This window comes from Misgurnus anguillicaudatus, chromosome 7, assembly GCF_027580225.2.
Source record: "Misgurnus anguillicaudatus chromosome 7, ASM2758022v2, whole genome shotgun sequence".
NCBI lineage: Eukaryota > Metazoa > Chordata > Actinopteri > Cypriniformes > Cobitidae > Misgurnus > Misgurnus anguillicaudatus.
In genome coordinates this window covers 30,106,638-30,134,076 of record NC_073343.2, presented here as the reverse complement: position 1 = coordinate 30,134,076, position 27,439 = coordinate 30,106,638, and the positions used below count along the sequence as shown (strand labels likewise).

Sequence of the window (27,439 nt, the reverse complement as noted above, 5' to 3'; positions counted from 1 at the left end):
ATCTGAAACGCAAGTGTCAAGCGCAAAGCGCAAGTGACTTTGTGGGCGGATCTTGGGCGCTGTTGCTATTTTGCCGGTGGGAGAAATAATTATTGCGCCAGGCGCAAATCAATAAGGGGTTGGTCTGAAGTAGGTTCATTATTCATAGGTGTGGTTTGGGCGTAACGTCAAATAAACCAATCAGAACGTCATCCAACATTCCCTTTAAACGCAAGTGCGCAAGTTCCATGGCGGGTAGCTATTATTATGACGGATTTACCAGGCGCACGCCAGGAGAGGTTCACAGCCGAGGAGACCGACGTTCTTGTAAGAGCAGTCAAAGATAGAGAAGTTGTTTTGTATGGGGATGGGAGAAACCCGCCCAAATTAGCGTCGGTTAAACAGGCGTGGGAGGAAAAACCCACAATTGTCTCATCAGCTGGCATCCCCAGGACGTTGCGCCGCAAGCGCTACAATGATGTCAGGAGACGGGGGAATCCCAAGCTTGCCAGCCTAAATCGGGCACACCGTGTAACGGGAGCTGGATCTGCCTCTACACAGGACCTGACGCCAGCAGAGGACATCGCTGCGTCCACCCTCACCGCTGAAAGCCAAGAAACGCAAGCAGTCCAACCCCAAAGTACACTTACAAATCAAGTTCACATACATTAAGGTTTCTTATAAAAACATTTTAATTATTATTTACATAAAATAAACGTAATACAGCCACACAACAAACTTATGAAAATATTTTAATCGTTATTTGCGTGATCATTTTTTTAATGCAGCCACATAATAAATAAAAACTATCACCACAATGCTAACCACAATGATTTCCCTTATCTTATGTGTTAATATTTTTTATTGTAACAATTTATGATTTGCAAAAATAACTGTTGCATCTGTGTAGATTAGATAAGCAAAAAGTGTGCGCGTTGTGCATGCTATACATTATGGTCAAGCATGCGCCCTTAAAATAGTATAATGAACAATGCACAACGCGCCACTGACTTTAGACTATTGTTTCTGCTCAGTGGCGCAATTGTTTTTTGAAACTGCAAAATAGCATCAGGGATGGTTTGCGCAGGAACACGCGCAAGTTCATTCCCTAGTTTGCCGGCGTGTGTCTGTGGAGGGAAAACCCTGCCGGTGCAAAATACGAATGATACATGCGTCACTGACAAAGTCAATTGCGCTGGGTGCAATATAGGGCCCAATGTGTTAAAATTGCATAACATGTTAAAATCATAACACAAAAAGTTATTTAAAAAAAGGATGTGTTCATTTTTTACAGAACTTTTTGTATTTACATGTTGTGTAAACAGGACTATGCCTTAGTTAAATTAGGATATTTAAATAATTTTTAAAATGAATAAACACTACTGGTGTGCATCTTTAGACACAAGATCATTTTTTTTAAAGATATGCCAGTGCAAGTTGTTTTTTATCAAGAAAACACTACGTTTTAAATTACTCGGCCCTGTCTGGGAAACCGCCCCATAATATAACTATTGCCTAGTCCTGGATTAAAGGACACTCCACTTTTTTTGAAAATCCATTCAGCTGATCTCCGGGTCTGGCCTAGCACTTTTAGCATAGCTTAGCACAATCTATTGAATCTGATTAGACCATTAGCATTGCGCTAAAAATAACCAAAGAGTTTCAGTATTTTTCCTATTTAAAACTTGACTCTTCTAGTTACATCGTGTACACTATTACGCACTGCCGGAAAATAGTCCCCTACCATTGAAAGTAACCAAGGGGACTATTTTCGGGCAGTGCGTAATATCACTTACATCAGCAAAGTCCAGAATGAAAGTATAGTCCTAACCATATCTGCCTAGAAAATTGCAACTTTTAATTTTACATCGATCTTAGTACATGATGTAACTACAGAAGAGTCAAGTTTTATATAAGAAAAATATCGTAACCCTTTGGTTATTTTTAGCGCAATGCTAATGGTCTAATTAGATTCAATGGATTGTGCTAGGCTATGCTAAAAGTGCTAGCGCCAGACCCGGAGATCAGCTGAATGGATTCCAAAACGATAAAAATCAAATGTTTAACTCTAGGGGAATATTTTCAAAAAAGTGGAATGTCCCTTTAAGCTAAAACCTGTCTGGGAAACCTGTTAATTGAATAGATTCAGTAAAAAAATTAATTCTGCTACCCTAAAAAAACATAATGGGGTGGTTTCCCAGACAGGGTTTATTCTAGCTCCAGACTAAAATGTATGTTTGAGCTGCCATAATTTAAAAAAAACACTGTATACTGACAGACCTTAACATCAGTGCTATTGTTTTGTCTCAAGATATAGTTTTTTGTAAGGCATGTTTGTAAAAACTACTTCAATGTCCTAATATAACTAAAGTCTAGTCCTGGATTAATCTAAACCGTGTCCGGGAAACCACCCCTAAGTGCTATAATTTCAGTGATAATTCTGAACAGAAACGCTGCTTACAGTAACAAAGCCACTTAACGGCCAGTCATTCAAAACAATCTAGTATTTGTTTTCATAGTCAAACTACCTCAAAGCTGTTTTTTACAAAGTGCATTTAAAGGCGGAGTGCACAATGTTTGAAAACCAATGTTGATATTTGAAATCACCTAAACAAACACGGCCCTACCCCAATAGAATCTGGACCTTCTTTTAAAAGACCCGCCCCACACATACGCAACCCGGCAAGGATGTCGGTTAGTAGATACGCTCCTTACTGCTGATTGGCTATAAGTGTGTTTTGGTAGTCGGCCCGTCTCCTTTCCAAAGCGTTTTTCAAACATTGTGCACTCCGCCTTTAAGATTACAAATACATTTACATTAGAAATTGCATAGAAAGCGACTTACAGTGCAATCAAACATTGTTTTTTGCTCAGTTAAACCCACAACCTTGCAGACTGTGTCCTGCTTTAAAGACTGAGCTGCAAAGACTGAAAAGATAAAAAAGCAAGTTCAAGGTTATTTTGAGAACAAATAAAAGCTATCTGATCTCTTATTTGTCTTTGTCAATCTTCAGCTTCTGGCATAAACGTTATCATTCTTCATGAAACCGTTGCCAAAACACTGCACTAACAACCCTTATGAAAATTAAACAAGTTTACCATTGGCAAAACCATGGTCTTACTACAGTAACCCATGGTTTTGTATGCTTCAAGCCTTAAAAAAACAACACAACAACCACAAAGTGGTCCATGTGACTACATTTCAAGTTATCTCAAGCCATACGACAGCTTTGTGTCATACAAGTTTGTATTTTTCATTTTGAGCCATTCTTTTAACAAACACATAAAATAATAACGCTTAAAATAGTTTAGGTGCTACACCACCAATGCGTGCAAGTAACTGTGGAGCAAACTTTGAATTGTGAAATGAATTAATAAATTAATAAACAAACATCGAGAGTCATCTATACTTTTGGCAACATTCATAACTTGGTCTGAATACTGCTCTTCAGAGACATAGCCGTGCTTAGCGTCTGACGTGAGCAGTTTTTCTTATTCTTGACCTTTTTAATGTGACCCTGGATGTATTTGCGAAACTTTGTGGTGGCAAAGCAATACACCACAGGATCCAGAATGCAATTTAATCCCATCAGCATGAGTGTGATCTGATGAGCATCATTAATGAGTTGATGAGTCTTCATGCTCCATTCTTCTTGTTTTAGTCCCAACACTGCCTGAACCCACGGACCCTGCACCACATGATGGGGTAAGAAACAGATCACAAACACGCCCACAACGGCAAACAGCATCTTTAAAGCTCTCCGCTTTGTGCCGCCGGGTCGCTTCCCCGTACTGGCTCGTGGCTGACTGATGGGTTGAGACAGAAGAGTTCGAGCGATCAAGATGTTGCACAGAATCACTATTAAGAAGACGACAAAAAACACGGCGATAATAAGGAAATGAATTGTGGCGACTGTGTTTTTCATATCATCAGTCTCCTTATGATAACCCTCGAAGCAGCGTTTTTTCCCGTCGTCTTTCAGGAGCCCATGATTAATGAGATATTTAATCGAAGCTGAAAGTGTGACGGCCCAGATGCCTGCTGAGATGATCGCTCCACGTTTCCAGCAGTCAGAAGAAGCGGCCATCAGTGGCCTGGTAACAGCCCAGTAACGGTTAATGCTGATAACAGCAAGAAAGAAGATGGAGGAGTAGGTGTTAATAAAAAAGAACGACCCTGTGATGCGACAGACAACTTCCGAATAGTTCCAGTCGCCATTGTTCGCGTAGTACCCGATCCAAAACGGTAGACCGGACACGAACAGCAAATCTGCAACCGTCAGGTTGGTCATGTAGATGCGAATCTCATTCATGGCTTTAGAGTCCCGCATTTTGTGCAATACATAAAGTGCGTAGCAGTTGGCTGCCAATCCTAAGACAAAGACCACGCCGTAGAAGACGGAGAAGAGGGTGTAACGAAACTCCGACTCGATGAACTCCATGTTGAATATCTGAAAAGAGATGCATGAAATAAATAAGACATTATGAGCATTACACATTCTTATGTTTGTTAAGTTTTGCTGTAAAGTGGTAAGCCAGTCTGGTCTCACTGGTAATATGCAGTATTAATATGTAACTTTCAAAAACACAAAATGTACTTTTATACGTTTAAATAGATGCTAAAGCATACAATGTAGACAGACGTATTTGTAACATTTAATCATAGCATTTTTACATTTTAATGAAGTCATCATTAATCCGGCTTCTCAGAGGGTGTGCATTTCAAATTTTAAAAATACATAGATTGAAAGACGGCAATGTTGCAAATCTGTGACATAGCACGTAAGATCCAATGAGCGTTTGATATCAGTGCCGTGAAATGTGTCGTAAAGCTTCTTGAGGTGCAATATTTGAATTTGAATTCATAATGAATGTGGGATTTGACATTGATGAGAACTAGGATGAAGATCACAGGATATGAATTTGGATCTGCAATTTTAAAGATGTGGATTACAGCGAATGTATAAAATAAACATCTTTTGTGAATTGATGTTGTGTTGTGTGTTGGTGTAATTATTGTTGCATATGAGAAAACGCCTTTTGTGTGTCATGGCAAATAAAGTAAATATTATAAAATGGTTAAATGATTACAGAAATTCTATTCATTTTAAAGCAACACTAAAGAGTTTTTGCTCTTTGCTCCCCCTACAGGTTAGAAGCGTAATTGTCCATTACCACTATCGTAAATATTGCAGCATAGCTGGCTCTGATTGGATTGTAGGTCTGCCGTAAAGCAAGTTTTTGTAGTTTTTACTCGAACTACAGGACCACGACCCGACGGTTGGAAACTTTTTTAGTGCGGTTTTGGTCGATAGAGGGCTGCAAAGCAAATGTGAAAGTGCCGTTCACACTGTTTCAAGTGGATGAACCACTGAAACTTTTTTGGAAACGTTATTTTAAGGTAAAAAAACTTTTTGGTGTTGCTTTAAAGGGACACTCCCCTTTTTTTGAAAATAGCCTTATTTTCCAGCTCCCCTAGAGTTACACATTTGATTTTTATCATTTTTGGAATCCATTCAGCTGATCTCCGGGTCTGGTGGTACCACTTTTAGCATAGCTTAGCACAATACATTGAATCTGATTTGTCCATTATCATCGCGCTAAAAATAACCGAAGAGTTTCAATATTTTCCTATTTAAAACTTGACTCTTATGTAGTTACATCGTGAACTAAGACTGACAGAAACTTTAAAGTTGCAATTTTCTAGTCCGATATGGCTAGGAACTATACTCTCATTCTGGCGTAATAATCAAGGACTTTGCTGTCGTAACATGGTTGCAGGAGGCGCAATGATATTATGCACCGCCTGAAAATAGTCCCTTAGGTAACTTTTAATAGCAGGGCACTATTTTGGGGCACCGCGTAATATCATTAATAAAATATCAGAACTCTTTGGTCATTTTTGAGCACGATGCTAATGGTAAAACGGTAAAAATAAAATGTTTAACTCTAGGGGAGCTGAAAAATTTGCATATTTTCTAAAAAGTGTAGTCTTCTTTACTAATGTGTAATTCTCTGAACATTTAATTAAATAAATAAACTGATGAGTAAACTGTCTTAAGTATATCAGAAAACACAAATTTTAAATATTTAATAAATGCGTTCAATAAATCTGACATTTTTCATGTTTAAGTGCTATAATTTGGTCCCCAATGCTTCTATCAACCTAGTAAATGTGTAAAAGATCAACCCAGTAACTTAGTTTTGGTAAACCATTCTCTGCAAGAATGTGAAAAATAGTTGATTGAAATTTGGTTCTCCTTGTGATGTCAGAAGGGGATAATACCACCCCTTAATCTGCACTATCCATCCACGGCACTGCCATTTAGTGCAGAGATCAGCTCATTTGCATTTTAAAGGACACACCCAAAACAACACATTTTTGCTCACACCTACAAAGTGGCCATTTTTAACAAGCTATAATAAATTATCTATATGGTATTTTGAGCTAAAATGTCACATACATACTGTGAGGACACCAAATATTTATTTGACATCTTAAAAAAGTCTTATGAAATGTCCCCTTTAATATTTATAAATAGGAATACGTACAAATCTGTACGTCTGTAAAGCTGTTGTATGTAAATAATTAACGTATTTGTCCTGTCAAAGCGTAGATATTATATGTTTCAGTGGGAATTAAAAAGTAAGTAAATGTATGTGTGGTACAACAACCACACTTTACATAAATATACCTATTTAATCTCATGAGATCACGTTTGTTTAGCTCAGTGGTAGTTAGCTTTTGTGGTAAAAGTGTAGTAACCGTTTTTTTTTTTTTTTTTTTGGTGCATTGATTACTATTAGCAAACCATGGTTTTCAAAATCATGGCTATTTTGTGGTAACCATGGTTTTACTACACTAACCATGTTTTTTTTGTTTGTTTCAACTTAAGTAAATCTAGGTATATTTTTGTAGAGCATTGCGTCAGCAGTGCAAAAACCCAATAAGCCCACAAACTGATAAAAAATGAATACTTTGTAAGTTTCTTTGGATAAAAGCCTCTGCCAAATATTTAAAAGTAAATCTGAAGCAAATTTGTAATCACATGAGGTTTTCTGCGTTTAGGGGGTGCAAATATTTTAAGAAGCAGCACTGATGAATCTCATACTGGTGTACCACTAATCTTAACATTCGGTTGGGGTTATAATGATGTAACGCTTATAATGATGTTTATCTTTCAAATAACTATACATGTGGGAGAGCAAGCTCTCAGTGATGAGAATAATGCCTCTTTTCTCACACTTTATATAAAAAATGTTCTTCCTTTCTTCCAGTCAGTGATGTGATGTATCTGGTTTTATGTTCTCATTACAGCATATTTATCTGCAATCTCTTGAATCTGAAAGGAATCAGGAAAATAGCTATCAGTTAATAATTGGTCTAAAATATAATAGACTATATTACTGTGTGTGTGATCTATACAGCAATGCTACTTAGGCACAAAAATGTTTCACCAATAATAAAATGTTTTAAAGGTATAGCTCACCCCAAAATTAAAGGTCACATTCTTCCTGATCCCATTTTTCAAACTTTAGTTAGTGTGTAATGTTATGTTAGAGCATAAATAATACCTGCAAAATGATAAAGCTTAAAGTTCACTGGCAGGCGATATATTTTCTTTAACAGAAGTCCCCTTTCAAAGCCTACAGTGAACGACTGGTTTTGACTACAGCCCTCTACTTGATTGAATGATGTCAATATAAGAGTTTTTGACTAAACTCCGCCCACAGGAAACGTCAGTCGCCAGCTTTGGTTAAACGGCTCTGCTAAGCTAAGCTGCTGTCAAATCACAACACACTAAACAAACTACACAATCAGAACTCCTTACGTATTTTTGAAGGAGGGACTTCATAGAACAAGGAAGATATCAGCCCGTTGTTAGGACAGTGAAAACAGCGGTACACAGATAAGTAAATTGTGTGAAAAATACTGCGTTTTTTTACGTGTGAAACATGAACATGTGTTATATTGCACACTGTGAACACAATTAAAGCTTCAAAAACACAGAAAGAACGGGACCTTTAAATTAATAAATTCATTCCACTTGTATCATACAGTATAATTTAAAGGCAGGGTGCATGATTTTTGAAAAACACTTTGGAGAATGGAGTCAGGCCGAGTACCAAAACACACTTATAGCCAATCAGCAGTAAGGGGCGTATCTACTAACCAAGATTGTTGCCTGGGTTGCGTATGTGTGGGTGGGTCTAATACAAGAAGGTCCAGATTCTAATGGGGTAGGGGCGTGTTTGTTAAGGTGATTTCAAATATCAACATTGGCTTTCAGAGATCATGTACCCCGCCTTTAAGTGTTGTGAGACATTTTCTTCTCTACTTCTTGTGGATATCGCTGTTGTTTTAGTTGTTACACATTATTTAAAATTAAACATCCTAAAGCACAGAATATGAACTAAAATAGAGGAAAAAATTTTTACATTTACATTTAGTCATTTAGCAGACGCTTTTGTCCAAAGAGACTTATAAAAATGAGGTAACAATAGAAGCAATTAGCAACACAAGAACAACAATACGTAAGTGCACTAAAACTAGTCTCATAAAGTCTAACACAGTATATATAGACCCCTTCAAGGTTTGTAAACATTGAATGACTATCGGGTGCACGCGCAGCATGGGGTCAAACTGTTACCATTTAGGCTTTCTAGTTTAATCTAACAGGGCTAAAAAATGATGACTTACCTCAAATGAAGTGAGCACTACAAACATAAGCCTCTTTGATATTAGCAATGTCCCAGTCTGCACGTTAATTGCTTGCAGCCGCAGATGTTGTATTTTTTGTTTTTGAGATTCTGCATGAATCGCGAAAACTTAATGGAAGACCTGGTGCGATTTTCACGGCCCACGACGTAAGTAGGCATTTTTGACGATACCGAATAATACGCAACTCAATCTGCTGTAATGACTTTTCTGACCCCGACACGCGCAGTGGGAACCGCCTGTGACGTGAACCGTGAAGGGGTCTATAGGCATGGGTTAGTTTTTTATTTATTTATTTATTTATCTGCGTTTGGGTTCTGAAGAACAAAGAAAGACATTGGGGATCAACACAAGCGTGAGTAAAAATAACAAAATGTTCTTTAATATGTTTCTTTAATTTCTTCAGTGTGTCAAAACTAAATAATTTTTCCATATAACTAATTTTAATAAAAAAAAAACAGTCCGCCACTGAGCCCTGATATAACCATCATCGAACCAGTCTGGGATTACATAATTCAGAAAAGACTTCAACGGGGATGTCAACTTTATATTGAATTGGGCTTATATGCAAAGTATATGAAGTATATGCAAACATACTTCAGCATACTTACAAGCAGTGGTGTAGTGCAGGGTATACGGAGGTATACGGAGTATACCCACCTCTATATTTGATGGCATGGGGTATACCCACTTCTACTAGGGGCATAAACTAAGAGTATGCCCACTTCTCCAGACACCACTACACCACTGCTTACAAGCTGTTTACAAACTCACTGCCTTTTCATTTCTCTGTCTGACATAAATACACCTATATAGGTATTTTAACATTAGCATGTTTTGAAAACAGCACATAAATGTACTCTTGAGCAAATGCATAAATATATGTTAGGCTATACATTAGGAATAAATGACGACCATTGAATTATTCAAAAATAATGCACACCCAAAGTGACAGTACAGCACGAGGTGAAGCGTAGCATTGTTACACTGAGGATGTGCATTATTTTTGAATAATTCAAAGCAGGGCCGTGCACAGACATTTTGAGGGGCAGTGGCCCAAACCAAAAAGGGGGCACTGGGGGAGGGCACAATTTATATGGTTTTAACAATATGATGTGTTATAGATTAGTATCAGAAAAAGAGAAGTGATTATAATGGATAATATACTTAGTAACAAGAATTAAAGTGTGACAAAACTGCCTAATATTCTATATGATTTACGTGCTGAAGCTTTGAATCCATGTTTACAATTTTGAACAGCTTTTGCAGCCTTCCTTTGCAGTCTTCTTTTTTTTATGAAAACATTGTTTTTTATTTTTATTTTTTTCTACAAAGTGTGCCAACAACAGCAAATTTGGTGTTATTTATATTAGATCTCATCGGGTACATTACTTTTATTAGACAATCACTGTAATTCTAAGAATGTTTACTTGCTAAGTTGTTAGCACTTTTAGAAGACCAAGAGCAAATCATTACCCACAGAAATACAAAAACATACGAAAGCCGAGAGAGGTCATCCATATTTTTATTTTTGCTGCTTGTTTTCTCATGATCTCGACTTAATTTTCTCATGATCTCGAGATAAGAAAAGTTATTTTCTTGTTATCCTGACATGATAATCCAAATGTGATTTCCTGCCCATAATATTTTGTTTATTTTGAAGTGGACTGCTGATGCATAGTTGGGTTACCACGTGTAGCTAATTGTCGACAGACTTAATAAATAAAATTGGATGTTTGATGTTCATGAATTTAGGGACCATCTTTAACTCCTTAAGTGGCGCTGTCCCTCTCACGGGGACACCTAAGTTTACGTCAATATTTTCCATATAAATTTTATGTATATCACAATAAACTATATATTGTTGGAAAGGTCTAAGCCTCTAGAATACATATATCAACAGTGTTTTATAAAATAAATTATGTAGGGAGAGTAATTGATTCAATTTTAAAGAGAGTGCGCCTCAAAACATTTATATCCTGATAAATGTCACTGTCCCGCCAGAGGGACACCAACGTTTACTTCAGTGTTTTGCATATGAATTCTTATCCAATCATGACAAACTATATATCATTTGAAAGCTCTAAGAGTGTAGATTTCATTTATTATCACCATTTTGGTAAAGGAATGACATAGTGAGAGCTATTTTCTAAAATGCCACGGGTATACAGGTGGGCCCACGTTGTTGTTTTATATTTGTAACACTAATACCCTGTTCCAAACCTAAACAATCATGACAAACTATATATCACTGGAAAGCTCTAAGAGTGTAGTTTTCATATTGCATCACCATTTTGGGAAAATAATGATGTAGTGAGAGTCAGTTTCTAAAATGTCAAGGGGCCACAGTTGGACTCAATTTGTTTTTGCATATGTATAGCACTAATACCCTGTTCCAAACCTAAACAATCATGACAAACTATATATTGTTGGAAAGCTCTAGGTGTGTAGTTTTCATATTTCATTGCCATTTTGGGAGAATTATGACGTAATGAGAGTCAGTTTCTAAAATGTCAAGGGGCCACAGGTAGGCATAATTTGTTTTTACGTATTTATAAGACTAAAACCCTACTCTAAACCTAAAAAATCATGACAAACTATATATCACTGGAAAGCTCTCAGAATGTAGTTTTCATATTTCAAAGTCATTTGATGATAGAAATAATGTAGTGACAGTTTTTAGTTACATATGACCCCACCCCCCATAGGAATGCATATTAATTTTATATATTCATAATTCTAATATCATATTATAAATCTTCAAAAATATTGACAAAACTATATATTGTTGGAAAGCTCTAAGAATGTAGTTTTCATATTTCAAAATATTTTTGCAGTAATAATAATGCAGTGATAGTAATTGAATAATTTGTCACAAGTGTATGCTGCAAACCGTTGACACCTACTGGCCGTTGTTGGCAAAACCACTAAAAGTGTGACACACACCTCATTTTTTGTGATTTTAACTTGAAATTTGGATCAGAACTACTTGAGACTTATGGCTTCATGTTTGCATTATTACTTTTCTGAAACATTAAAATTTTTATAATTTTATTTATAGAACTGGTATGTTATGGAATTGTTTTTATTTATTAAAGCAGATGTAAACTCCTATAACAATTGAAATATTTAATATTTTCACCTCCTTTCACGTCTGTGAAAACCCCCAAGGTGTCTTCTTTAAATCAAGACCAATATTAGGCCTCTAGACCAAAAAATGCCAGAGTTATATTAATTTGAAGATGTATATCACAATTTCACCCCCCCACTCTAAAGGTATTTGCGCCACTTAAGGGGTTTAAAGTAACAATGCACACGTTTCTATCTTCAATAGTATTTAACAGTTTATTTAAATAAAAATAAAAAATCTAAAAAAGTGTGCATAGTTGACAACCACATGAACACTTTCCAGTTGGTTTTGTGACTGTTTGTTGACTTTAAGTAATTCCATTTTAATGCTGTTTAAAGTAGAAACGTATATGGAGTTACTTTATAGACGGTCCCTAAATTCACCACTATCAAATGGTCAATTATTGGCAAATCTGTTTCATCTTGAGCGAATCCCTGATCCAAGTAAAATCTCATTTGTTCATTCATGCTAATTAAGCTAAATATGCTTTTGCTGTCTAAAAATTATGTTCTTTTGAATACACGTAAGCTTTAATCACATCTAGGGTGACCACCTGCTGATAAGCCCAAGGGGGGACAAGGGGTGTGTTTCTGTTCACCTTACACTGCAAAAAAAACGTATTTTCTAGAAAACAAATCTTGTATTTTTGTCTTGTTTTCAGTAAAAATATCTAAAAATTCTTAAATGAAGATGCTTTTTTCTTGATGAGCAAAACGACCCAAGAAAATAAGTCTAGTTTTTAGACCAAAAAAAAAATCAAATTTAAGTGATTTTGTGCACAAAACCAAAAAAAATCTGCCAATGGGGTAAGCAAAAAATCTTTAACATTTTTCTAAAACAATTTAAGATTTTTTCCTTGTTTTATGCACAAAATCACTTAAATTTGATATTTTTGGTCTAAAAACTAGACTTATTTTCTTGGGTCGTTTTGCTCTTTAAGAAAAAACATCTTAATTTAAGAATTTTTAGATATTTTTTTTTTTACTGAAAACAAGACAAAAATACAAAGACATTTTTTTCTTGAAAATCATTTTTTTGCAGTGTACATGGCAATGCCCTATTCCCCTAAACATGATGTATGCTCATGAATAGGCCAACCAATTCATAAGGTAAGGAGAAAATTAAGTCGTGATCACGAGAAAACAACCAAGCAAAAATAAATGTAGGACACAACCTCTCTCGGCTTCAAACTACCAAATTACTAATTGAGCAGCTCAACAACTCAGGTAATGTAATGAATCTACCTGTTAATTCAACAAACTGTCATCTTCGGCCCTCAAAGAGTGGACACAGATTGTGAGAGATGCTGCATAGCGGGCGGGAAATCACGAAGTGGATTACCAGAAAAGGTGGATCTTTAGACGAGCGGTAACAGAACACTTTGACACGGGTTGGTGGTAGGGCAGAGGGGCAGTGGCTCTAGCCACCGGGCCACCCCCCTGTGCACGGCCCTGATTCAAAGGACCGTAGTCAATTATTCTGCTTACACCACAGTGACCACAGACATTGCTCTAGTGGTTATTTTAAGACATTTGACAAATCAGATGTGCGCTTTACAGATAAATAATCAATGAATAATCAGAATAAAGCATCCATCAGCCCTGTGGTAAATAATAATAATACAGTTATTCTAAATTGCTAACTACTAAACCCCAATCCTCAAACCAAATTCATAATGGCCTAAACCCATTTGTCAAATCATGCACTTTTGCAATAATCTAAATACAAACGTCTCACTAAAACACACATTTTACACTGTAATGCACTTGTTTTATAAATGCTAAACACAGACAGGCAAAAAAAGAACACAACTACAACACAGTTGTCAACAAGCAAACACAAAATAACAGTCTGAGAAGCAAATAAAGAGTATGAGGAAGATGCAATTGGCAAAATTTGCTAACTTTTTGCAAAATAAAAGTGCTGCTTACAGTAATATTGAAAACTTACTATTACTTGCAGAACTTAAAGTATTTACTATATTCACTATATAACTAAACAGTAATAGAGATTTTTAATAGTACTTGTCAAATGTGTTGTTATATACAATAAACATGTATCTTTCTGTAAGCAGATGTCCTGGATGTTGTGCTTTTCATTTTTTTTAAGGTAGTGTCTAATGGATGCTCTGTTATATTATTGACTTATGTGTTTGTGATTTGAAAGCTTTGTTTGATTTTGAGAAAAGGTGAAATAGTTTTGAAGGAATTGTTCGATTTTGCTAGAAGATTCAGGGGTGCGCTGAATTTAGTTTGACAATATGGATTTGTGTTTAAGGTTTTGAGAAAATGAGTGATGGTTTAAAAAAAATTTTACCCATTCAAAAAGACTGTAATAAACAAAATGTCTGCGTCATTAAAAATGTTATATACCAAAATATTTGAATACAACAGATGTCAATTTCAGCTATTATGCAGGACATTATATTTTTTTTCATATACAATATCCAAAGGAATGACATTTATTTGAATAATTTACAAAAAAGACATATTTGTTTCATCGTGTGCTCATAAAATGTGCACATAAAACCTCCTCCTGCACTAACCTGTAGCCTATTTACTGAACTTGCGATGTTTTTATCTGTATAGCCTATTCCAATATAGCCTACTAAATTCATTAATATTATTATTATTTTTTTGCAAAACATACTGCATTTTGCCTCAAATTAAGGTTTAGCCTAAAATTCGTTTTCAGCATCATGTGAATGTTGCGTGTGAAACATAAACAACGGGGTTTTCCTGCATTGCACGTCATATAAAGGCTATAATATGTGGCTCATTGACGGGAAAATTTGTCTTACAACCAAAGTTACAACATAAGAGACGAAAATAACGAAAGACTCTGAGAACAAGACAACACGCCACTATAGTTAACTTAGGCTATTAAACAGTTGTATATTAAAATATATAGCGTTTTTTATTATTTAAAATAGTTCAGCAGCTTCCATCAACTTCCATTATATCATTATTGATGAGAGTTTTTTTTTAATTTTGTCTCGTGCTATATGTAAACTCGTATGCACTTTATTCAAGATAAGACTGTTATTGAAATAAAAATGTAATAATTTATTGTAACCCACCTCGTATATCGAGATCAATGTGTTTGTTCCAGCACGCGCTCCTCACGCTCTCTCTGAAGTGCGCGCAACGACCTTTAACGGCTCTGTTCACGTTCAAAGTCACACCTCTCTCTCTCTCTCTCTCTCTCTCTCTCTCTCTCTCTCTCTCTCTCTCGCTCTCTTTCTCCCTCTCTCTCTCTCTCCCTCTCTTTCTCCCTCTCTCTCTCTCCCTCTCTTTCTCCCTCCCTCTCTCTCCCTCCCTCTCTCTCCCTCCCTCGCTCTCTCTCTTAGGAATTTTATTGCACTTCTTTCTGGCTCGCAACAGCTATGAGATTTTTGCCATGCTTTAACTAACAACAGTGTTATGACTGTTTATGTTTCATGAACTAAATTTACAGTTTTTACCAATTGCTTACACACGTTTTCAAAACTAAGTCTCCGTTTTCAAAACTCTACACAGAATTCTCAAAACCTCACACACAAAATGCAAAGTAGCTCACATCTCCTTCAAAATGGCTCAAACACATGTCAGAATCAAGCATTTGCATCAAATGGCAAACACCTCTTTCATAATAATACATTTTTGGATATACCATGTAAACACTGCTGTTCTAAATCTAAAGCTCTTTGGTCTTTCATAGGCTTATATCTACACTTCAATACAATGTTCAACAGTAAAAGTAATCTGCTGAGAGGGGTAACAAGTACACTGAAAACGCCAATGCAATGTAGAAACAGAAAATATTTATTAGGCCAAACATTACTGTTGTATTCTTTATAGTAGAATACAGTAAATTGTGTGTGGGGTCTCGGTCCAGGAATTGGCAGGGAGGGGGCAGATTTCCAAAACAGGTAATCTGACCTTTGACCTATTTATAGGCCTATCTATACTACTGTAAAGTAAAACAGTGATTGGTTAGTGATCAGTTAAGCATTTAGTGTTTGCACATGTGAGGCGTGTATCTGTGCAAGTCACTTCCTCATAGATCTTTATGTTTTAGGTAGAGAATTGTGTGTAGTGTTTTGAAAAAAGTGTTAGTACACTCTTACAATAAAGGTGCTTGTAGAGAAGCTTTCTTTCTTTCTTTCTTTCTTTCTTTCTTTCTTTCTTACTTTCTTACTTTCTTTCTTTCGTGTAATAGTATTATTCATTTTTTTATTTCCTATAAAGGTTTCAATATACTGAAACATGTGACTGCATAGAAAACAGAAAGCAGCTTGCGTTACACGATGCAAAAAAGAAAAGGTCAGATTACCTGTTTTGGCAATCTGCAAAAAGAAAGACCAAAGAGCTTTAGATTTAGAACAGCAGTGTTTACATGGTATATCCAAAAATTTATTATTATGAAAGAAGTGTTTGCCATTTGATGCAAATGCTTGATTCTGACATGTGTTTGTGGCATTTTTATTGCAGTGTTGCATTTTGAAGGAGATGTGAGCTATAGACCCCTTCAAGGTTTGTAAGCATTGAATGACTATCGGGTGCGCGCGCAGCATGGGGTCAAACTGTTCATACCATTTAGGCTTTCTAGTTTAATCTAACAGGGCTGAAAAATTGTGACTTAATTCAAATAAAGTGAGCACTATAAACACAAGCCTCTTTGATATTTGCATTGTCCCAGTCTGCACGTTAATTGCTTGCAGTCTCAGATGTTGTATTTTTTTTTGTTTTTTAGATTCTGCATGAATCGCGAAAACTTAACGGAAGACCTGGTGCGATTTTCGCAGCCCACGATGTAAGTAGGCATTTTTGACGATACCGAATAATACGCAACTCAATCTGCTGTAATGACTTTTCTGACCCCGACATGCGCAGTGGGAACCGCCTGTGACATGAACCGTGAAGGGGTCTATTTTGCATTTTGTGTGTGCAGTTTTGAGAATTGTGAGGTTATCTAATCAACCAGTCACATGGCAGTTGCTTCAATGCATTTAGGGGTGTGGTCCTGGTCAAGACAATCTCCTCAACTCCAAACTGAATGCCAGAATGGGAAAGAAAGGTGATTTAAGCAATTTTGAGCGTGGCATGGTCTTTGGTGTGAAGTATTTCACAATCTGCTCAGTTACTGGGATTTTCACACACAACCATTTCTAGGGTTTACAAATAATGGAGTGAAAAGGGAAAAACAATTTGCACAAGCTCACCAAAATTGGACAGTTGAAGACTGTAAAAATGTTGCCTGGTCTGATGAGTCTCTATTTCTGTCAGACAAAATTCAGCGTAAACAGAATGAGAACATGGATCCATCATGCCTTGTTACCACTGTGCAGGCTGGTGGTGGTGGTATAATTGTGTGGGGGATGTTTTCTTGGCACACTTTAGGCCCCTTAGGGCCAATTGGGCATCGTTTAAATGCCACGGCCTACCTGAGCATTGTTTCTGACCATGTCCACCCTTTATGACCACCATGTAACCATCACACTGTGCCAACCAACCCCATTGCATGTGCCAACTAACCCCCATACTGGGGCTGGTTGGCACAAGTGCACAACATGACTTTAATGATAAATAAAACATTTTTAGGAATCATTTGTGAACATGTATCTGTTGATTAGCTGAGATCTTAACCTTTCAGTTGTTACTGGTTAGACTTTTTTAAAAATATTACATGACTGATAAATATGACAGAGAGTGAAAAGTGTGCCAACCAACCCCGCTCTCCCCTATTAACTAACATGAACAAACCATGAGCAATACATGTGTTACAGTATTTATTAATCTTTGGTAATGTTAGTTAACAGAAATAAAGCTGTTCATTGTTTGTTCATGTTAGTTAGTTCACAGTGCATCAACTAATGTTAACTAATGAGCCTTATTGTAAAGTGTTACCGAAATCTTTGTCAAAAGCAATAAACAGAAAAGCAAAACATCCAGCTTAATGAACAAAGTTTATTTAATTGATTTAAATTTACATGGACATCAACTTTAGTATTTTATGTACAAAGATGAATGAACTCTTGAGAACTTGAATAAATAGTAGCCGCACAATAATATGCCTGAGTCACAGTTGCCTGAGAATAAAATGGAGTCATCAATAACCCATCTTTCTGAACATTACACACATTTGTCTGAAGCATTAGCAGACATTAGCAACACATTTTTGCCTAATTTCCTGCTTGATGGACATAAAGCTGAATCATTAGCGCCATTATAATATCATGAAATGTGATATTATATCAAAGAAAAACACAGATAAGCATAAATTACTGTATGTATCAAAGATTTCAGTGTGGAAAAAGTCATATTTTATAAAATGAACACATCTGACAAGGTTTAAAAATATAATTGTACACCATACAAAATACAAAACAATATAAACAAGAAATATTACAATCTATTTTAAATAACAATACAATACCTTTCACAATTGAAATGTCCGAAGTTGGGAACACAACATAAAATTCTTTCTGAGTGTCATTTCAAAATGTTGAACTTTTAAACTTATCAATGTAAGTCAAATATAAAAAGACATTTTGTTCATTTGAAATGTTCAAGTTCTCCTTTTGAGCAACAAATTATTGCAAAAGAAAAGAAAAGTTCCTGAAAAAGTTCTTGAGATGGAAACCAGGAACAAGCATGTGACTCAGATATAGCATGTGAGCCTGAGCTCGCTGTTAATTTAAGATAGAGAAAAAAGGTGAAAAAAAACGAATTGTCTTTGTCTCTAAACAGGTATTGTTTCTTGATTGTAAAAACTTGTAACTTGGTATAAGTGCTTGTATTATTGCCTCCCTATGACAAATCGCTTGATTGTTTCTTGATCTTGGTCTTTGTAAGCGTCTGCTTAATACCTAAATGTAAATGTAAAAGGTGACCCGCTAAATTAGGATTATATATATAGTTTACATATAAACAAAAATGTACAACACACTGTCAAAATTATATCATATCAATATATGTTTTTTGTTACTTTAACTTGGTTACGTCAATTTAACATCACAAGTCAAAACTCAATAATTTTAATAATTAGGTTGTTATAACTTAAAAAAAAGAATATTGACAACAATAAAAATATAGATATTTTTTATTATTTAATAAAACCAAACATATTAAGGTACCACTTAACAATTAGGTTTTGTTTGTTATTAGTTGCCATGAATTCATAATAAACAATACTTTAAAGGTGCAGTGTGTGATTTTTAGAAGGATCTCTTGCAAAATAATATACAAAACTATATTATCAGGAGTGTATAAAGACCTTTCATAATGAACCGTTATGTGTTTATTACCTTAGAAGGAGACGTTTTTATCTACATTCCGAGGGTCCTCTTACATGTAAGTCGCCATTTTGGGCCACTATGTTTCTATGGAAGCCCTTAAAGGACAAATGTTTTTACTAAGTTGTCTCCGACAATGACCTGTTTGTCTGGTGGTGGCTACAGTAGCTTCTCTATGTGTTTCAAAAGCAAGGGGTGAGCAGGGCAATCTCACCACTAGATGCCGCTAAAATTTACACACTGCACCTTTAACTGCATATTAGTTAATTTTTTCATCATACTACTAATAAAACATTATGGGGCAGTTTCCTGGACGAGGCCCAGTCCCAGACTAAAATGCATGTTTGAGCTGCCTTAACATATATCAGTGCCATTGTTTTGTCTCAAGATGCACACCAGTATTATATTTTTGTAAAAACTATGCAATTTCGTAATATAAAACAAAGGTCAAGGTCCTGGATTAAACTAAACCCTGTCCGGGAAACCCCTAAGTGCTATAATTTCAGTGATGATTCTGCACAGAAACGCTGCTTACAGCTACTTTACGCCCATTCATTCAAAACAATTAATATTTGTTTTCATAGTCAAACTACCTCAAAGCTGTTTTTTTACAAAGTGCATTTAAGATTATAAATACATTTACATTAGAAATTACATAGAAAGCGACTTACAGTGCAATCAAACATTTTTTGTTTTGTTTTCAGTTAAACTCACAACCTTGATGCAGACTGTGTCCTGCTATAAAGACTGAACTGCAAAGACTGAAAAGATAAACAGCAACTTCAAGGTTATTTTGAGAACAAATAAAAGCTATCTTACAGATCAACCACATGTGACCTCTTATTTGTCTTTGTCAATCTTCAGCTTCTGGCATAAACGTTATCATTCTTCATGAAACCGTCGGCAAAACACTGCACTAACAACCCTTACGAAAAGTTTACCATTGGCAAAACCATGATCTGTAACCCATGGTTTTGTATGCTTCAAGCCTTAAAAAAAACAACACAACAACCGCAAAGTGGTCCATGTGATTAAATTTCAAGTTATCTCAAGCCATACGACAGCTTTGTGTCGTACAAGTTTGTATTTTTCATTTTAAGCCATTCTTTTAACAAACACATAAAATAATAACGCTTAAAATAGTTTAGGTGCTACACCACCAATGCGTGCAAGTAACTGTGGAGCAAACTTTGAATTGTGAAATGAATTAATAAATTAATAAACGAACATCGAGAGTCATCTATACTTTTGGCAACATTCATAACTCGGTCTAATTTCTGCTCTTCAAAGACATAGCCGTGCTTAGCGTCTGACGTGAGCAGTTTTTCTTATCCTTGACCTTTTTAAAGTGACCCTGGATGTATTTGCGAAACTTTGTGGTGGCAAAGCAATACACCAGAGGGTCCAGAATGCAATTAAATCCCATCAGCATGAGTGTGATCTGATGAGCATCATTAATGAGTTGATGAGTCTCATCGCTCCATTTATCTTTTCTTAGGCCCAACACTACCAGAACCCACGGACCCTGCACCACATGATGGGGTAGGAAACAGATCACAAACACGCCCACAACGGCAAACAGCATCTTCAAAGCTCTCCGCTTTGTGCCGCCGGGTCGCTTCCCCGTACTGGCTCGGGGCTGACTGATGGGTTGAGACAGAAGAGTTCGAGCGATCGAGATGTTGCACAGAATCACCATTAAGAAGACGACAAAAAACATGCCGATAATAAGGAAATGCGTTGTGGCGACTGCGTATTTCGTATCATCAGTCTCGTTATGATAACCCTCGAAGCAGCGGTTTTTCTCGCCGTCTTTCTGGAGCCCAGGATCAATGAGAAATTTAATCGAAGCTGAAAGAGTGATGGCCCAGACGCCCGCTGAGATGATCGCTCCACGTTTCCAGCAGTCGGAAGAAGCGGCGATCAGTGGCCTGGTAACAGCCCAGTAACGATTAATGCTGATAACAGCAAGAAAGAAGATGGAGCAGTAGGTGTTAATAAAAAAGAACGACCCTGTGATACGACAGACAACATCCGAATACTTCCAGTCGCCATTGTTCGCGTAGTACCCGATCCAAAACGGTAGAGCGGACACGAACAGCAAGTCTGCAACCGTCAGGTTGGTCATGTAGATGCGAATCTCATTCATGGCTTTAGAGTCCCGCATATTGTGCAATACATAAAGTGCGTAGCAGTTGGCTGCCAATCCTAAGACAAAGACCACGCCGTAGAAGACGGGGAAGAGGGTGTAACGAAACTCCGAGTCGATGAATTTCGAGGATGTGTTTCCGTCTGGCGTTTGGTTCTCGAAAACTTCGACGGCAGTCGTCCAGTCTGCAGGGGTCACCATGTTGGACATCTGAAAAGAGATGCACGAGAAAAATAAGACATTATGAGCATTACACATTCTCATTTTGTGAGTTTAATAAAGTTTCGCTGTAAAGTGCTCATGTTAAGCCAGTCTGGTCTCACTGTTAATACATTCAAAACACAAAATGTACTTTCGTGTCATATACACCACGTGCATCATGTGTTCTGTCAAAATAAGTTGCTGCGTCAAACCCATTTATGATAAAAGAGACGCTCACTTTGCATCATGCGCCCTCGAAAAAAGAAGTCACCGGCCGCCACTTTTTGTACGTTTAAATAGATGCTAAAGCATACAATGAAGACGGATATGCAACATTTAATCGTAACATAAGTCATCATTAATCCGGCTTCTCTCTGTAAAGGTGCACAATTCAAATTTCAAAAGTACATAGATTGAAAGACGGCAGTGTCATAAATATGTGACGTAGCACGCAAGATCCAATGAGCGTTTGATATCAGTGCCGTGAAATGTGTCGTAAAGCTTCTTGAGGCGCAATATTTGAATTTGATTTCACAATAAATGCTTGATTTGACATTTGTGGTCGCTGATGAGAACCGGGATCAAGATCGCTGGATAAAGGGCTGAATTTGGATCTTTTCCTCACAATCGTATGAATTTTAAAAATGTGGATTTATAAAATGATCAACTTTTGTGAATTTATGTTGTGTTTTGGTGTAATTATTGTTGTATAGGAGAAAACGCCTTTTGTGTGTCATGGCAAATAAACTAAATATTACAAAATGGTTAAATGATTACAGAAATTGTATACATTTTAAGGTTTTAAAGCAACACTATGTAGTTTCCATGTAAAAATGACTTACAGCTCCCCCATGTGGTTGAAAAGCGCAACAGTGCCTGGTATCAGACACTCTTCTGCAGGCAGGGGGAGGGGTGGAGCTGTGTTTCCTACCCTCCACCGACACTTTCAGAGTGTGCTTGTAGCAGCTAGGAGGCTGCTCAGGTTGCAGCAACAGTACAATTTGTCCAGTTAAAAGTTGTTCTATCACTGAAATAATTTTAGAGACATTATTTAAATGTAAATAACTACATAGTGTTGCTTTAAAGTGTAGTCTTGTTTACTAAAGTCATGAACATTTCATTAGATGCATAAACTGATGAGTAATCTGTCTTAAATATATCAGAAAACACGAATTTTAAATATTTAATCAATTTGATTTTAAAGGGGACATATCATAAAAATCTGACTTTTTCCATGTGCTATAATTGGGTCCCCAGTGCTTCTATCAACCTAGAAGATGTGTAAAAGATCAACCCAGTAACTTAGTTTTGGTAAATATCTCTGCAAGAATGTGAAAAATAGTTAATTGAAATTTAGTTATCCTTGTGATGTCAGAAGGGGATAATACCACAGCACTGCCAAGAGATCAGCTCATTTGCATTTTAAAGGACACACCCAAAACAGCACATTTTTGCTCACACCTACAAAGTGGCAATTTTAACATGCTATAATAAATTATCTATATGGTATTTTGAGCTAAAATGTCACATACATACTGTGAGGACACCAAATATTTATTTGACATCTTAAAAAAGTGAAATGTCCCCTTTAATATTTATAAATAGGAATACGTACAAATCTGTACGTCTGTAAAGCTGTTATATGTAAATAATTAACGTATTAGTCCTGTCAACGCGTAGATATTATATGTTTCCGTGTGTATTAAAACGTAAGTAAATGTATGTGTGGTACAACCACCACACTTTACAAAAATATACCTATTTAATCTCATGAGATCACGTTTGTTTAGCTCAGTGGTAGTTAGCTTTTGTGGTAAAAGTGTAGTAACCGTGGTTTTTTGGTGCATTGATTACTATTAGCAAACCACGGTTTTCAAAATCATGGCTATTTTTTACTACACTAACCACTGTAGTAAATCCATAGGTATTTTTGTTGAGCATTGCGTCAGCAGTGCAAAAACCCAACGAACCCACAAACTGATAAAAAATGAATACTTTGTAAGTTTCTTTGGATAAAAGCCTCTGCCAAATGTTTAAATGTAAATCTGATGCAAATTTGTAATCACATGAGGTTTTCTGCGTTTGGGGGGTGCAAATATTTTAAGAAGCAGCACTGATGAATCTCATACTGGTGCACCACTTATCTTAACATTCGGTTGGGGTTATAATGATGTAACGCTTATAATGATGGTTATCTTTCAAATAACTATACAAGAACAGCTCTCAGTGATGAGAATAACGCCTCTTTTCTCACACTTCATATAAAAAATGTTCTTCCTTCCAGTCAGTGATGTGATGTATCTGGTTTTATGTTCTCATTACAACATATTTATCTGCAATCTCTTGAATCTGAAAGAAGGAAATAGATGAAGCTTCATTCTATAAAACCACAGAGCATCATCGATAAAGTCTATTCATTGCAGTAGTTTCCATGCCAGGCCTACACTGCCCATGAGTTAATTGCATGTACCAATCAGGAAAATAGCTATCAGTTAATAATTGGTTTAAAATATAATATACTATATTACTGTGTGATCTATCTACATTTGATACAGCAATGCTACTTAGGCACAAAAATGTTTCACCAATAATAAAATGTTTTAAAGGTATAGCTCACCCCAAAATTAAAGGTCACATTCTTCCTGATCCCATTTTTCAAACTTTAGTTAGTGTTTTTTTCATGAGAGCCACACTGAGAGGACAGAGTCAGGAGGAGAGCCACTTTAATTAAAAGTTAGGGATGCACCGATATGGAAATTTTGGCCGATAACCGATAACTCTTTATATTTGGGGGCCAATAACCAATATATATAGGCCGATAAATATTCATATTATTTTCACAATGAAAAACTCCCAGACCGCAGAGATCTTGTCTTTGTGCTAGACTAGCATACTCTTCTTAAGCCCGCAACATGTGTCATCTTCGTGCTATGTCACAGAAAGCACCAATCAAAGCTCCCCATGGCCAGCAATGAGCAAGTGAAGTGGTTCAACAAACCAAAATAATCCATAATTTATCGGCTTTCACTTATTGGCCTAATTTTGCTATCAGACCGATAACCGATAATATTAAAAATAAGCAGTTATCGGCCGATAACGATATGTCGGCCGATATATCGTGCATCCCTACTAAAAGTTACATCCTGTCATAAACAGCATGTATGCTTATCATTCTGTCATCCCTTAACATACAATATCCAATCCAAGAAATAACAAAAGGAAGGTAAAACATTCTTTATCTTTGACATTTACCAGTCATATGTGTAACTGACACAAAATTATTTCCCAAAATAAATTACCTTAATGTTGGGATGAGCTAAAGCATGCATGCATTTCCTTGACTTTCTTCATGTTGTATTTGCAAATGCGCAAATATATGTTAGGCTATATGTAAGGAATAATTGATGACGGGCCATTTAATTATTCGAAAATAATGCACACCCCAAAGTGGTAGTACAGCACGAGGTGAAGCGTAGCGCTATTACACTGTGTTCAAAGGACCGTAGTCAATTATTCTGCTTACACCACGGTTACCACAGACATTGCTCTAGTGGTTCTTTTAAGACATTTGACAAATCAGGTGTGCGCTTTACAGATAAATAATCAATGAATAATCAGAATAAAGCATTCATCAGCCCTGTGGTATAAATAATATTAATACAGTTATTCTGAATTGCTAAACACTACACCGCAACCCTCGAACCAAATTCACAGTGGCCTACACCCATTTGCACTCTTTTTGCAATACTCTAAACACAAACTTCTCACAAAACACACAATGCAATGCACTTGTTTTATAAATGCTAAACCCAGACAGGCAAAATTTGAACACAACTACAAAACAGATGTCATCAAGCAAACACAAAATTGTACACACTTTTTTCTAATGGTATTTTTACCAATTGTGTGGATTGGAAACAGTCTGAGAGGCAAATAAAGAGTATGAGGAACAACACGACACCAGAGACGATGCAATTGGCAAAATTTGCAGCTGGATTGCTGACTTTTTACAAAAAAATTAAAGTAATCTTAAAACTGACTACTTTCAGTACTTAGTAAAGTATTCACTATATTCACTAAACTAAACTTATGATTACTAGAGACTTTTATCAGTACTTGTCACGTGTGTTGTTATATACAAATGTATTTTTCTGTAAGCAGATGTCCTGTTGTTTTCCATTTTTTAAGGTAGTGTCTAATGCTCTCTAGTGTTTTATATTATATACTTATGTGTGTATGATTTAAAAGCTTAGTTTGATTTTGAGAACAGGTGAAATAGTTTTGAAGGAATTGTTTGATTTTGCTAAGATTCAGGGGTTCTGTGAATTTAGTTTGACAATATGGATTTGTGTTTAAGGATTTGAGAAAATGAGGGATGGTTAAAAAAATGTTTTAGCCATTAAAAAAACTGTAATAAACAAAATGTCAATATGTTATATACCAAAATATTTGAATACAAGTACAGAATGCGTCAATTTCAGCTATTATGCAGGACATTATATTTATTTATTCATATACAATGCGCTTTTGTCCAAAATGACTTGCACACGAGGAAGCATTTAACAATTTGTTTTTGAAAGAAACAAATTAACCAAAGGAATGACATTTATTTGAATAATTTACAAAAACGACATATTTATTTCATCATGTGCTCATAAAATGTGCACATAAAACCTCCTCCTGCACCGCAGCTGGCGTAGCAAAGTATTGTTGTTTAAAAACATGTAGCCTGACTGAATTTGCGCTGTTTTTATCTGTAGCTACTCCAATAATATAGCCTCCTAAATGTATTATTATTATTATTTTGGAAAACATACAGCATTTTGTCTAAAAGGTTTAGCATACCATTCGTTTTCAGCACCATGAATATTGCGTGTGAAACATAAACAACGGGGTTTTCCTGCATTGCACGTCGTATAAAGCTATAAATGTGTCTCATCATATTGACGGGAAATTTGTCTTGCAACCAAAGTTACAACATAAGAAGAGACGAAAGTTACGAAAGACAAGGCACCACGCCCTCAATAGTTGGGCTATTAAACAGTTGTATATTAAAATATATGCGTTTGTTTTACGAATGAAACTAGTTCAGCTTTCATCAACTTCCATCTTATCATTATTGATGAGAGTTTTTTTATTTCGTCTCGTGCTATATTTAAACTCGTATGCTCTATATTCAAGGTTAGACAGTTATTTAACTAAAAATGTAATAATTTATTGTAACCCACCTCGTATATCGAGATCAATGTGTTTGTTCCAGCACGCGCTCCTCACGCTCTCTCAGGAGTGCACGCTCCACCAGCCTTTAATCGCTCTGCTCACGTTCAAAGTCACACCCCTCTCTCTCTCTCTCTCTCTCTCTCTCTCTCTCTCTCTCTCTCTCTCTCTCTCTCTCTCTCTCTCTCTCTCGCACTTCTTTCTAGGTAGTTTCTTCTTTCTTTCAGTTCACCCGATATTTCATAAGCATAAAATCAAGCTTACAACAGTGTTATGGCTGTTTCTGTTTTCCTGAACTAAATTTAAACGATCTAATAAATGATCTAATAGTATGATGATCTTGTTTCTAAAAAAGATATGTAGAGGCCTGTGTAAAGTTTGTAAAGGTGTGAAATAAAGGTGTGAGTGCATGTACACTCTTAAAATAAAGCTTGTAGAGAAGCTATTTTTTCTTTCTTTTTTCCTTTCTTTCTTTCTTTCTTTCTATTTTAATTTTTTAATTTAGTGCAATGTATTATTCATATCCATTTCCTATAAAGGTTTCAATATACTGAAACATGTGACTGCATAGGAAACAGAAAGCAGCTTGCGTTACTCGATGCTTTGGCAACATTAGGACACACAGGAAATTTGCTCTAGATAATATAACAGCCACACTAAAAATGAATTATTGAAATCTTCTAACTGCTCTTGTTCAGTGGTTTCCTAATGGACAATTTATGCACATTATTAGACAGAAAAATGATATGGATGCAACTTCTTAGCTTG

At 36.1% G+C, this 27,439-nt stretch overlaps 2 protein-coding genes across 2 annotated transcripts; both read right to left on the bottom strand.

Annotated features, from left to right (window-relative positions):
- Positions 1 to 2,984: 2,984 nt before the first annotated feature.
- On the bottom strand, positions 2,985 to 15,023 carry LOC129418184 (platelet-activating factor receptor-like). The gene is made up of 2 exons (XM_055173127.2): positions 14,908 to 15,023; positions 2,985 to 4,430 (listed from the first exon to the last, which is right to left on the bottom strand). The coding sequence occupies exon 2, from the start codon at positions 4,419 to 4,421 to the stop codon at positions 3,402 to 3,404; it is 1,020 nt and encodes a 339-aa protein (XP_055029102.2). The 5' UTR covers positions 4,422 to 4,430; positions 14,908 to 15,023; the 3' UTR covers positions 2,985 to 3,401.
- Positions 15,024 to 17,756: 2,733 nt separating this feature from the next.
- On the bottom strand, positions 17,757 to 26,833 carry LOC129417998 (platelet-activating factor receptor). The gene is made up of 2 exons (XM_073869715.1): positions 26,683 to 26,833; positions 17,757 to 21,463 (listed from the first exon to the last, which is right to left on the bottom strand). Exon 2 carries the CDS (start codon positions 21,461 to 21,463, stop codon positions 20,375 to 20,377), a length of 1,089 nt encoding a protein of 362 aa, XP_073725816.1. The 5' UTR covers positions 26,683 to 26,833; the 3' UTR covers positions 17,757 to 20,374.
- Between the last annotated feature and the right edge of the window lie 606 nt (positions 26,834 to 27,439).